This window comes from Palaemon carinicauda, chromosome 18 (assembly GCF_036898095.1).
Source record: "Palaemon carinicauda isolate YSFRI2023 chromosome 18, ASM3689809v2, whole genome shotgun sequence".
Classification (NCBI taxonomy): Eukaryota; Metazoa; Arthropoda; class Malacostraca; order Decapoda; family Palaemonidae; genus Palaemon; species Palaemon carinicauda.
In genome coordinates, this window is record NC_090742.1 from 33,610,881 (window position 1) to 33,623,975 (window position 13,095).

The window sequence follows — 13,095 nt, forward strand, 5'->3', positions numbered from 1 at the left end:
TCAAGACACTTTTTACCACCTGTATAATTACAAATAATGATAAGTGTGAAACTACACAGCATAGTAACATTCTTTCAGAAATTTATATCCTAAGTCAGACAAGTTTGAAAGGTAATAAAAATCTATTAAAATTTAAATAAAATTGCTTTGCCAATTACAAAACATTTTTAACACATACAACCCTTTTTGTTTTGGTTTGAGTGAGAAAGATATACAGTACACCCATAAAGAAACAGACAAGAAGGGTGTACATAAACTGAGTACACTTCAGTAAAGGTATAAAATACTGTACAGTATATAAAAATTAATTTACTGAAATTTTAAAAAATACCGCTTGGCAGATTTAGATCTTTACTACACATCATCACATCGATGTCCAGACAAGGGGACGTTCTTGCCATAAACAGCTTTGATCTGCTCAACTCCAAATTGTCCATATATATAGGCACTGTGTGAGGGGTATCCAAGGGTACGTAGTGAATGAAGGCAAGCAATACTCATTGTTGGTCCTCCACATATTATGATCTGTAACAGTTGGTACATTCTAATTAGAGAATATTTTCACAGGAAACTTATATTTTACTTAATAAATACTGACAAGAAAATTGATGTTCTTGCTACTTATCAACTTCATTATGTAAATATTGTAAGGTACAGTACAGTAAACTAATCAAGATAATTCATTCCTAGCCTTGATTTGATAACTTCTTATCATAGTTAAGGTCAAAGTCTTTTCCAGTAATATAATCTATAATACAATATACTGTATGGTTATGCATGTCTTATGTAAATACAATTGAGTTAATTTTATACCCTACTCAATGAGTCTTCCACCATGAAACAACATGTGCCCTAAATTAATATGCACACTTAACCATAAAACATTTTGTTAGATGTTGGGCTGCAGTAGTCTTCGATTTGCTCTGATTGAAAGAAATGGTTTGAAACTCGAGTTAGACTAAATTTAGAGTATGTACAGAAAGGGAATTTATTTCAATGGCTCTTAAAGTTCATAGCTATTCTTCAACTTTAAAAATCAGTTGTTCCGTAACCGAAATACAAACCACGCTATTTACATAGGGTTTACTTTCGGCGTAGCTGAAATTGACGAGCCATTAGATTTTAACGAGGGTTTACTACCCCCGCGCTAGTTTGCCCCCTCACACACCGGTGAAATGTCTCACTTCACCTTTGGCTCAGACGATGTACAGACATGCCTGTCTTCGTCCTAGCTTGGCAGCCATTATTTGTTTTGTCTTTACTTAATCACTTACTTTTCTTATACTCAATATATATGTAAACATATTTTCATGTTTATGTATATATTTGAGCATAGAAAAAAGTAAGTTTCCTTTTCAGAGTTCGTGCTTGTGTGTGTAGTGTACGATATCTTCGTGGAGCCCTCTGCAGTTAGGCCACCACGGTGTAATTTCATGGGTCGCGATCGAGTTTGACTACGGTCTCTCTCTCTCTCTCTCTTGAGGTCGTTTACCCTTTACTACGTTTTACCTTTACTACGTCTGGGTAGCTTCCTTACCGTGTGGGTGGGGTTGCTACGCCGTACATTTTGTCTCAATTAGTTTATGAATCTAATTGTATTTGTTGTCTTTTCAGCTTTTTGTAGAACAATTCCTTTCGGGGTTTTCGTTCTTTATTTAGTGAACATTCATATTTAAATTACCTAATTACATAATTATAATTGTTATAATTCTGTGTTTGTTACAGCTCTCCTTCCGTGAATGTAAGTGGTTTTGAGGGCACGTGCCTGATGTGTAATTCTTGTGTTCTTTTCCCTCGGGATTCCTCTTCGGAGTCTTCCCGGGGGAATGAATGTTAACTAATGACTTTTGTTTTTTATTTTTCACAGTTAATGATCTAGTTTCGTTTGTGTAATGTGACAACAAAGCGAGCTGTCTTGTTGGGGCCTGGGGAGTCTGCTGTTGCTGCCTCCCCTATAGATCTTCGTCAGGGGCGTGTCTCCTTCTCCTGGAAGTGCTCCCGTGACGACTGACAGCTCTCCAGTTCATTTTAGAACACTCAGGAGGCCCGCCTCCTTGGGTGGGTAACTTCCCTTCCGAGGGAAGTTTTCCCGTCCAGGCTTGAGTGTTTTCCCTTCGGAGGGAACTCCTCTTGCCTTTATTTTGTTCCTGGTCCTCCGGCGGTTATGCTCTTGGTGCTGAGCGACCGCTTTTGTAACCTTGCTCAAGGGGCTGAGCGGTTGCAAGCTCGGACCATGGAATTCGTGCGACTATGCTCTTGGTGCTGAGCGGTCGCACCTGCAGTTACGCTCAAGGGGCTGAGCAACTGCAGGAGCCCCTCTTCGGAGGATTGCTCCTTTTAGGTCACTGGCTGACCAGTCTCTTCTACGAAGTGTTCCTCTTTCGTTCGCGAGAGAGGACACTCATAGAGACTCCTCTTCGGAGGAATCTTCTGCTGTTGTTGCTGATGTTGCTGAAGGCTCAGTTCCCTTCGGGGGGCTTCCGAGCCCTGCGGTCTCTCCTGCGAGGGCTTCTCCCCCGGGGTCCCCCGGGGGGAGTTCACCACAAAGACTCCTCTTCGGAGGACTCCGTCTGCTGTTGTTGCTGAAGGCTCAATCCCCTTCGGGGGGCAGCTGAGCCCTACGGTCTCTCCTGCGAGTGCTTCTCCCCCGAGGGAGAGTGCACCACAGAGACACCTCTTCGGAGGCCTCCGTCTGCTGTTGTTGCTGAAGCCTCTGTCCCCTTCGGGGGGCAGTTGAGCCTACGGTCTCTCCTGCGAGTGCTTCTCCCCTGGGAGGGAGTTCACCACAGAGACTCCTCTTCGGAGGACTGCTCCTGCTGTTGTTGCTGTTGTTGCTGAGGGCTCAGTTTCCCTTTGGGGACAGCTGATGCCTACGGTCTCTCCTGCAAGTGACTCTTCCCCTCGGGGGAGGTCATGTTCAGAGACTCCTCTTCGGAAGTCAGAGGGTGTTGCACCTGTCCGAGGTCGTCTTCATCTTTGTTCGACGTTCTCCGCAGATGACCCTCCTCGACGAGTACCGACCGTTGCAGCTGCTACTCCTACCAGACCTAGTCTTCACCTCCGTTCCTGGACGCAGATGTGCAGTGGGCGCCAACACACCCCGTTTACAACGGGCACCGGTACCTTCGGGTCTAAGGGGCTTATTCCACAGTGTGGGTAAGTCCCTTAAGTGCCAGGTTTTTTCCTGCGCGTCCGCGCGCAGTAGCGCTCTAGCACTCGCCTGCTGTGGACCACGATCTCCGGTAGCTGAGTCTCGCCGTAGATCTTCTTCCTGCTCGCCAGCGCTCACCTGTTCTTCTGTGCGCCAGCTCTCTTCAGTTCGCCAGCGCACATCTGCGCGCCCTTTCCTGCTACGCGCCAATGGGCGCCAACGGTTTTCCTGAACGACCAGGATCGCCTGCTTGACAGCACGCATCAGCGCTCCCCTTCCTGATGCACCTGCGCGCCTTCTGATTAGCGCGATGCGCGCTAACGTTCGCCCTCTCGCCCACGATCTATCAGACCTGGGCGCAGGCAAGAAGTTTTCCTGTTGCCTTCTCGCCGTCAACCTTCTCTAGTCTCTTACGCGTCAGCGATCTCCTACGCGCCCGCGCAATTCTTCGCCTGCGCGCTAGCGTTTTTAACGCACCACCGCTCGCCAATGCGCCATCGCTTGCCAACGCGCCTTCACTCGCCTATGGGACATCACTTGCCAAGACGTGCCATCGCTCGTCAACGCGCCATCGCCCGCCTACGCGCCATCGGTCTCCCGGCCGCCTGCGCTTGCCCGCGCGCGAACCAACGGTGTTCCATCGCGCGAGCGCCAGCGCGATTCCTGCCAGTAAGCCGTCGCTCGCCAACGCGCCGTCGCTCGCCAACGCGCCGTCGCTCGCCTACGCGCCATCGCTCGCCTGCGCACTATCGGATTCCGACCGCCAGCTCTCGCCCTTCCAACCACGCTCGCCCTCCTTCTGCGCTCCCTCGCGCACTTTCGTCTGCGTGCCCGCGCACGGGCGCTTCCACGTTCACCCACGCGCGAACCATTGATTTACCATCGCGCGAGCGCCAGGGCGATTGCGACCGCGATTCCCGTCGGGGTTTCGCAACACGGGCAACCTGGCGAGTCTTCTGGAGCGCGTATTTCCAGAACACGGTCTTCACCCCATAAACGCAGAGCATGGCACGTGCAAGAGCAGGAAGAATCTTCAGGGAGGTCTGAGCAACATTCTTCTTTCCAGAACCTGGTTTAGCCCTTCCTCCTCACCATTCCCTGGAAAGGTCTTGCCAGGGAGTTTTTCTTTCGAGATTTCTCCGTCGTGCAGGGGGGTGACTGGTTTAGCCCTTCCTCTTCACCATTTCGTGGAAGGGGCTTACCAGGCCTTTCCCTCCCCGGTTGCGTCCCAAGGTTTTGTACAAGGAAGCTCCAGGAAGATCATGGGTACTTTCCTTCTCTCGGGCTCAAGCACCTTTGCGTTCCGTCGCCAAGTTTCGAACTTGCGGGCAAACTCGATGTTGGAGCATCTAGACGCAGTGACCGAGGGCTTCCTCTCGGGAGTCCCATCCGTGGATGTCGACAAGCTCAGACACTCTTCCATCCTTGGGAAGAGCTTGTTTGAGCCCAAGGACAGAGAAATGGACAGCTGTTGTGCGGAGGAAGTCGAATCCCGTTTTCACTCCTCCAAGGCGCTTACTTCCAGACCCTGCAAGCCTCGGACGCCTCTTCATTCAGCCTCATCAGCCTAGGTTATCGGAACCGGCTACGGCAGCTAAGACAAGGTGTACAATAGCAGTCCCCTCCTGTCAGGGACAGGTAGGACGGGAAGTTCTCCCGGGGAGGCATAATCCTAGAGGGAGCGGCAGAATTCACAAATTCTATGATTGGCAACCCCCCTTGCAGGTCTCATGCTGGGGGGATGCCTAAGGTTACTCGTCCGGATAACAGCTTCCCGATGCCTATTCCTGCACGATCTCCGTGATCAGCCAAGGATATCGCGCCTCGCTCTTAACATCTCTCCTCCACTGTCAGCGAATCCAGTGTCGCTGAGCCTCTATGCCATGGGGTCGGCAAAAGGTTTGCCCGTTGGGCAGAAGGAGCCATGCTTTAGGAGAAGGTCCTCCATAGGGTCGTCGACGGCTTCCCCCCCGGCTTCTTCAGTCGATCCTATCTTGTAGGAAAGCATCGGAGACGGGAGTTCCGTCGTCGACCTCTAAGCTCTGATCAAGTTTGTCGAACAAACTTCGTCCAGCGTGGAACAGCAGAGTCGATCAGACTGGTAACGAGACCGCAAGACTCCTTATGCCCTGGATCGGAAGGACGGGTACTTCCAGGTCCCATTCCATCCATCTTCCAGGAAGCACTTGGAATTCAGCCTAGACTACAGATGTACCTGCTTAAGATGCTGTGTGGCGATCCCGCCGCAGCATCGCAGGTTTTCACCAGAGAACTCTCCCTGCTTCCTCATGGCCACTCAGGAGCAGGATTCCGCCTCCTTCACTTTTTGGAAGTCTGGCCAACTCCGGTAGTCTCGGGTTCGACCTTCTTCAACACCGGGACAAGCTTCCGGGACTTTACCAAGAGTGAGGGATCATGGTAATTTGCTAGGAGCCTTCTCTACTTCTGCCTCAACATCTGGAATATCTAGCCATGATATTGACTCCTTCTCCGAGCCTTCCCTTCAGTTGACTGTGGCAAGGCTGAGGAGAGTCGCAGAACCTTTTCTCAGTCAAGGAGAGCTTTCAGCCCTATCTTGGAACATTTCCTGGGTCTCCTTTCCTCATTGACCCGTCTAAGTCCCGAACGGTCGCCTCAGGATAAGTTCCCTGTTAGGCGGCCCAAGTTCCGGTGGAATCAAAGCAACGATAAACTGGACTTTCTGGCCCCTATGGGACCAGCGGAACAATTAGACCTGCAATGGGGGTTGACCTATGGAACCTCTTGCATGGGAGTGGATATTCTCGTCCTTTCCCCGCATTCGATGCTGTTCTCGGACTCGTCAAAGAAAAGGGGGGGGGGGGGGCATGTTCTGGTTCAGGCTTATGGTCAGGACCTGAAGGGTACCTCCTCCTCATTCAGGTAGGCTTGGAGGCCGTAGTCTGGCCCTTCTACAGATCCTGCCGAGTCGCTCCGTGCGCGACAACTCCATGGTACTGGCGTATTCCAACTAGCAAGGAGGTACATTTTCATACTTTCGCATCTTGCAGTAGAGATACTGAGATGATCTGATGTCCACTCAATACCACTATCAGCTCGCTCATTCCGGGCAGAGGAATGTTCTCTCCGACAATCTGAGCAGAACCTCACAGATAGAGAGTACCTGGGGGTCTTTGGCCTCTAGTAACCAGCAAGTCCTGGCCTGGGGGACCTGATCACGACAGCCTGGAACTTCAAGCTGCCGCTGTACTTTCCCCCAGTCTCAGACCCCAAGACTCTTTGGCAAGATGCTTTCCGGTGACGGTGGGACAGCATCGACGCCTACGTCTTCCCACCATTGTTGTCTGTTGAGAAGGGGTCTCAACGAGACCAGGTTGTCTGTCAACCTTTCGATGGCCCTGAGAGCTCCGCTGCGACCATACGCAGAACGGTTTCCAGACCTTCTGCATCCCCTGACGGAACCCCCGGGAGAGCTTCTTCCACGACACAGGCCACTCAAACAACCACACTACAACATCTTTCACAAGCCGTAGCATTGCTTCGGCTTCACGCCTGGAGACACTACGCCGCCTCCTCACGAAGAGACAACCCGCAACAATCGCGAAGCGGAGGTCGCGTCACCTGTGATAGTCATCCGCAGGGGTCTAACAGGCGAAGGGGAGAGTCTTCTGTGGTTGGTGTCGTGGGAGAGGTACCTCTTCCCTTGAGGCCTCTACTCCAGCAATAACGGAGTTATTGCTTATCGGCGGGAGGAAACTCATTTCCGCTCTCGGCAGTGAAGCCTATCGCTCAGCTTTTCCCTGGCCTTCAGGCTGAAAGGAATAGACTTTTTCCTTCCCGCTGGATCTTTCTTCGCTCATGCGAAGCTACGAACGTACCTGCCCCCAGTCGGAGTGAGACTTCCTCCATGGAGCATGGTTCGGACTCTTAAGTCCCTTAAGAGATCTTCTTACGAATCATTACGTCAGGCCTCTGATCGTCGTCCGTCTTGGAGGACGGTGCTCCTGCTCGCTCTGGCCTCGGCCAGTGTGTAAGCAATCTTCATGGTCTCGTACGACTCCGCCCTTTCAAGAGGATAGGGGGAGGTAACATTCAGGTTCGCTCCCGAGTTGTTTTCTAGACTCAGAATCTTGGAGTCCCGGACCTTCGGTTCGACTCCTTCAAGATTTCGAGTCTCCGTTCTGTATCAGATGACCCAGACCTTCTTGCCAGTAAAGGACCCGAGGGGTTATCTTTGAGAACAGCTGCAGTTTGTCCTCACGTGCAAGCCCGGTTTGGGAGCACAGGAAGGACGCAGGGGAGAGTCACCAGTATGCCTTTTCAGCTCGGACTCAAGGGCATTCATCTCGACCTGAATCCAGACCCTCCCCTGTCACGTCGCCCTACAGCACGATGTCGGATACATCGCAACGTCCCTCGCCTTCAAGAAGAACTATGTGACGCAGGTGCTACAAGCTGGAGTCTGGAAGCGTCTAGTGACCTTCGCAGCCCGCTTCCTGCAGGACGTGACCCACCGGGGTATCGATACGTTTCTATCGCTCTGTGGTGGCTACACAACAGCTGGTCTAACCTCAGGCTCCTTTTTGGACAGGTAGCAGAAGGTTGAGGGCATTGTTACCAGGTTTTAGACTGCATGAACGGAAGAAGTATGTCTGGCCCTTACTTCTTTCTTCATCCTCCCCTCTACGGGGAAGCAGCATCCTGGTCTCTGCATAGCTGACCTCTAACCTCTGCAGGTAAACCATGCTTCCTTGTGTTCCAAGTATTGAGACAATACTGTCGCGTCCCCCATACCCTGACGAGGTGGTATTGGGAACGTCCTAACCCAGAGTTCCTTCTAGAACTCCAGGTCAACTGCCTAGGACGGGTCACACTTTCTTCCTTCACACACAAGCTTATGTAGGCCACACGTTTCCTTGCGGAGCAAGGAACTTGTGAGGTGCAGGGACTCCTTTTCTCGAGTGCGACTCACTCGGATTCTGAGTCCCCGGGTAAGCCAAAGCCAGTATGGCTGGGGACTTTCCACCCTTCCTAAGGTTTAAGTCACCCTATGTAAATAGCGTGGTTTGTATTTCGGTTACGGAACAAATGACAAATTCGAAGATAATTTGTATTTTTCCTAACCATACAAACCTTAGCTATTTACACATATTTGCCCGCCAGCCCTGTCCCCCAAGACAAGTCCTACCTCTAAGGGAAAGTGAGCATTCACCTGTGTGTGAGGGGGGGGGAGGGGTAGCTAGCTACCACTCCCCTACCCCCCCGCTAACTAGCGCGGGGGTAATACACCCTCGTTAAATTCTAATGGCTCGCCATTTCAGCTGCGCTAAAAGGTAAACCCAATGTAAATAGCTAAGGTTTGTATGGTTAGGAAAAATACAAATTATCTTCGAATTTGTCATTTTCCTACTATTACTGGCTACCCCTATAAGAGTCAGACCTGTCAACTCTGTCGTTTGGTTAAAATGCATAGTACGGTTTAATTAACTTACAGTATTACTTACCTTATGTTTTGTTCCATTAGGTTTTGTAACATATTTGTTGATCATCTGTGTATCAATGAACCCTTCCTCTCCTTGCCATCCCTCTGGTCCTTCTGTGACTGCATACACTGTTTTGAGTCTTCCATCTTTGCCTGTAGGGTAAATATTTGTAATGACTGTGCACTGTAAAAGGTAGGTATGGTTGATTCTGTATAAACAAATGGATCATGTTCTCGAAGTTCATCCAGCAAACATGATGTTAACACACAACTAGATACAAAATATCTTCTTTCATAGCAAATATAGATGGCACTTAATCTCAATCTGCCAAATAGAAATTAAATTGAAAATACTTTTAACTCCTGATGGATTATGAAAAATTTGGAGCAGGACTAAATACAGCAGGTATATTTTGACACTTGTAACATTAACACCTGCCTCTGGTGGTGTACTCATATTTTCTTGGAGATTGTTAAAATTTTGCATAATTTAGGCAGCAGTATTTATTCAGTAACAAAATTATAAAAACAGGAAACCATATACTGTACAGTATCGCAGAATTTAGGAATAGTTACCTTGAAGCTATTGCATCAAATATGCTGTGATGAAGAAAGCACATGGTATGTATTTTAGATTCAATTCATCTTTAAATTGATAAATGAGATTAATGACAAATTGCTTTTATATGGCTGAGAAATTGTAACCCATAAATATTGAATTGGAGTCATATATATATATATATATATAAACAATAAATGGAAGGACTGCCTAAGTTACAAGCACCCGCAAAGAGTTAGTGCCCATAATAATCTCAATCAACTACTGTACAGTACAGAAGAGCCATAATATGCATAACTATACACTTTGTTTACCAATCTTTGTATAAATAACTATATTTGAGTATAGCATATCTGAAATTATTGTTCTGGTCCCTTCACTAGTTCTTTTGAATAACTATTACAAAGAACGTATGTAAGTCCTAAAGGTCCCCAGGCTTTATTTCAAGCCTAACTAGCTGGAATTCGTGCCTCATTGAATTTCCAGTTTTCTTTGCAACCCGAAGATGTTCCCACCAGATTTACAAGCACTGATTAGTAAATGAAGTAATGATCAATTTGTGTCAAGTGTAATTTTGTTGCCCTAATGTCAAGAAAAATTTACATTCTCATAGCTTCACTTAGCTAAACAGTATGCTCTAGAGTTTAAATGATAATGTACTGTAAGATTATTTGTATTATTCATTCTATACCAATAAATATGCAGTAGTTCTTACTGGCATAAGAGTCAAGTTCTTTCCGGTAAAGCAGATCATCTGTAGTTTCAGCGAAGTACAACAAGGTTACTTTAGTTACATCATTGGGGTTGTGCATGATGGAACGTATGAGTTGGAGACCAGGAGTGATTCCTCCACCTGATGCTAATACGGTTATTTCACTAAGTTTATTTGCTTCATATTCAAAGCCTCCACATGGCCCTTGGAAGTCTAACATGTCACCTGAAAATGGAAAGGATGAACAGCTATGGCAGAGTTTCAAATTAAAATTACATTTTGAAATCCATGGGCCTGACACTGTATATCAACATAATTGTTGTTAGAAAGTTGCATAGTGTTTTCTTGGAAATACTGGTAATCACGGTGTACTCATAATAAAAAAGGGATTTGACATAGGAAAAATCTATTTCAGGGTGAGGGACCTGTGTCGCCCAGTGAAATGCTCCTTATAGCACCATTTCTAAGGTATAGATACTACTAGATATACCAGAGAAAAAGTTGCATGGAATGCCAGGAATATACCTAGCTCGCTCACTCTTCTAGGGTGTCGGTATAGAAACTGGGGCGTGTTAAAACCACTACCAGAGGTCCCTTACCAATTAGTCTTCTCCTTCCTCAACATCTCCCGTTACTACGAGGTGCCGTTCTACATCCGACTACTGCCCTTCCCCCCTACTACAAGAATACAGTAATGGCTTTAATTAAATCAATAAAAATTCCGCTGCTTAGAAGCCCTGACAAATCTCACCTGGTTTCAGATTCTTGAAGTGGCTTGAAATGATTCCCTGAGATTCAAACCTTATTACAAGTTCTATACAGCCAAAGTCGTCTGGTCGGGTAACAGGTGAAAAGTATCTGATGTGCTCTTTGCCATCAAAATTAGCACGAACCTTAAAAATCACCAAAAAATGAATGATAAGTTTGGCTGCTCGTGATATATTTTATACTTCTTAGATATTTTTTTTTCTTTTCAGAAAAAATAATACAAATTTTAAAGGAGTACAATAGATGAGTTAGATTTGAATAACTTGAACTACAGAAATTATAGATTTATCCATGGTTTTTTTTAAGTAATTAAATAAATGATACTTGGCTAGGCAATTACTATTCTGACCTTTAATTCCTTAATTTTATATCGTCTCTGTACTTTCTTGTGAAAAGTTCATGTTTTATTGTAAATTCACTACAATTTCATAAAAAATCATGTGATCTAGAATGTTGAATTCATCTGATAGTAATATTAGAATGGTTTCAGTTAGGGTATTTAAACAATTATTGTTGTTCTTATATCAAGTTGGCCCTCGGGTAGTATTCAGGCTACTGCTAATTATGAAGCCCACATAGAATTGTATCCTGGGGGCCACATCCTCATTTAGGACTTACCACTACATATTGTCCAGGTAGACACCCAGTGTGGTCAGTACCATTGGGCAGGGAAAAAACAAAGGATGATGTTTTATCGTTGAAGGCTGATCTTGAAGCAAGCTTAAGTGGAGTCCAACTATCTGGTTTTAACGCTGCTTTGTGAACTACACCATCGTTTGTTTTTATATCCTGTAAGAAAATGTTATCATGATTGTGTGTTCTTCTCCCCCTTCTAAATTGGGCATTTAATGAGACACAGTAAATCCCTAAATATAATTTCTCTTGTCACTGTAATTATTACTAAGTGAGATGGCAACTCCTTTGGCAATTAAATAAGATGTCTGTTAAGACTGGATAAATGTGGGACAAAATATTGAAAGGACAGAAAAATAACAGCAACACAACATACTATGACTTCTCATAAGACAGAACCATTAGGGACTGAAGTATAATGATCTAATGGAGAACGTTGAATACAGTATATTGGAAGAGTAATAAATACGGAATCTCATTTATCATATGACAGTAATCCATAATTATGTACTTAAGAGAATGAAAGCGACAATGAGTGGTATTTTCTTTTTCTCTAAAAAAGTTCCTGTTAGGGGTAGTAATGCTTTATGAATACTTTTCTTGATAATTTCATTGTTCACATGATAAATAAGCTTATATATAGTCTCAAAATATTAATGGAAAATGGTGTTGAGCTTTAGAACTGTATTTTTGTATTTTACTTTATAGTATTTTGGGTACAGATATGAAGACAAGGATTTCTACAAGTGACACTAAGATAATAACTCCTTTTCGTTTGTATATACCGTAGTGACAGTTATTACCTGGTTTCCTACTGCTGGTGGAGATGTGTTGAATGGGTTCAAGAAATCTGTATCCTGGTAGGGATGTTTTGCTTCTACTCCACTAAGGTCACGAGATGCCTCGTCTAATAGGCGCCGACCCAGGGCTTCCTTCTGCTTTGCACTCATTTTCTTCACTTCCCTGTGCATGACTTGCTCATTTGTTATTTCCTCCCTGTAAAAGAAATATCAGTCTAAAATGAGGAGCAGCTTAAGATTACTGTATACAGTATTCTTCCACAAATAATAAATAATTTTATATATCTTTGAGTTGAGATCTCAAAGACCTGGATAGCTCTAGAATATTGCCAAAAATAGGTGAGAAGCTTTATCATTATATAAGCCTAGAAGAACGTAAGTAAAGAGATGGAAATACAGTACCATAATTAGAAAAGAAAGTGGATGGGATTTATTATTAAGTAGCCTACAACATAAAATTTTCAGTGGAGAATATTGAATTTGGTTATATATTGAAAATTAATAGCTTTTATATTTATATGACTATGAAATATCACACGAGGTTGGACTGAAGATAAATAGAAGAAAGACAGATGATGAGAACGGAGTATGCGATGGAAGATGAAATATCATTGGAAGGAGAAATGATTAATGAGGTAGAATCATTCAAGTATTTAGTAACTATGACCTCCAATACAAGGTCTTTAGAATTAGAGTTTAGAGAAAGATTGAAAAAATCAAATCAGACACTGGCTCTAGGTCAAGTAAAATTTGGAAATCAAATCACCTGAAATTGCATATAGAATTCAGACTATATATCAGTTTAGTGAGATCGGTGTTACTCTATGGACATGAGTCATGGTATGACAATGAAGCAATCTCCAATAGATTTAGTAGATTCGAGAACAAAGCCCTCAGAAGGATATTGGGAGTTAAATAGCAAGACAGGATTAGAAATGAAACTATAAAAGAGATTACAATAGTGGCATATGGGGATGAGGGGTAGATGGAGATGGTTTGGGCATTCTCTTC

The 13,095-nt window shown here is 45.2% G+C and overlaps 1 protein-coding gene across 1 annotated transcript in view; it reads right to left on the reverse strand.

Moving 5' to 3' along the window:
• Positions 1-8: 8 nt before the first annotated feature.
• LOC137657762 (uncharacterized) overlaps positions 9-13,095 on the reverse strand; it is a 33,112-nt gene continuing 20,025 nt past the window's right edge. Inside the window, exons 11-16 of the mRNA XM_068392254.1 lie at positions 12,088-12,280; positions 11,270-11,440; positions 10,635-10,776; positions 9,887-10,108; positions 8,635-8,765; positions 9-525 (exon numbers count right to left, since the gene is read on the reverse strand). Coding sequence (XP_068248355.1) covers positions 355-525; positions 8,635-8,765; positions 9,887-10,108; positions 10,635-10,776; positions 11,270-11,440; positions 12,088-12,280 — 1,030 coding nt within the window. The 3' untranslated portion in view covers positions 9-354. The remainder of the gene's footprint in view (positions 526-8,634; positions 8,766-9,886; positions 10,109-10,634; positions 10,777-11,269; positions 11,441-12,087; positions 12,281-13,095) is intronic.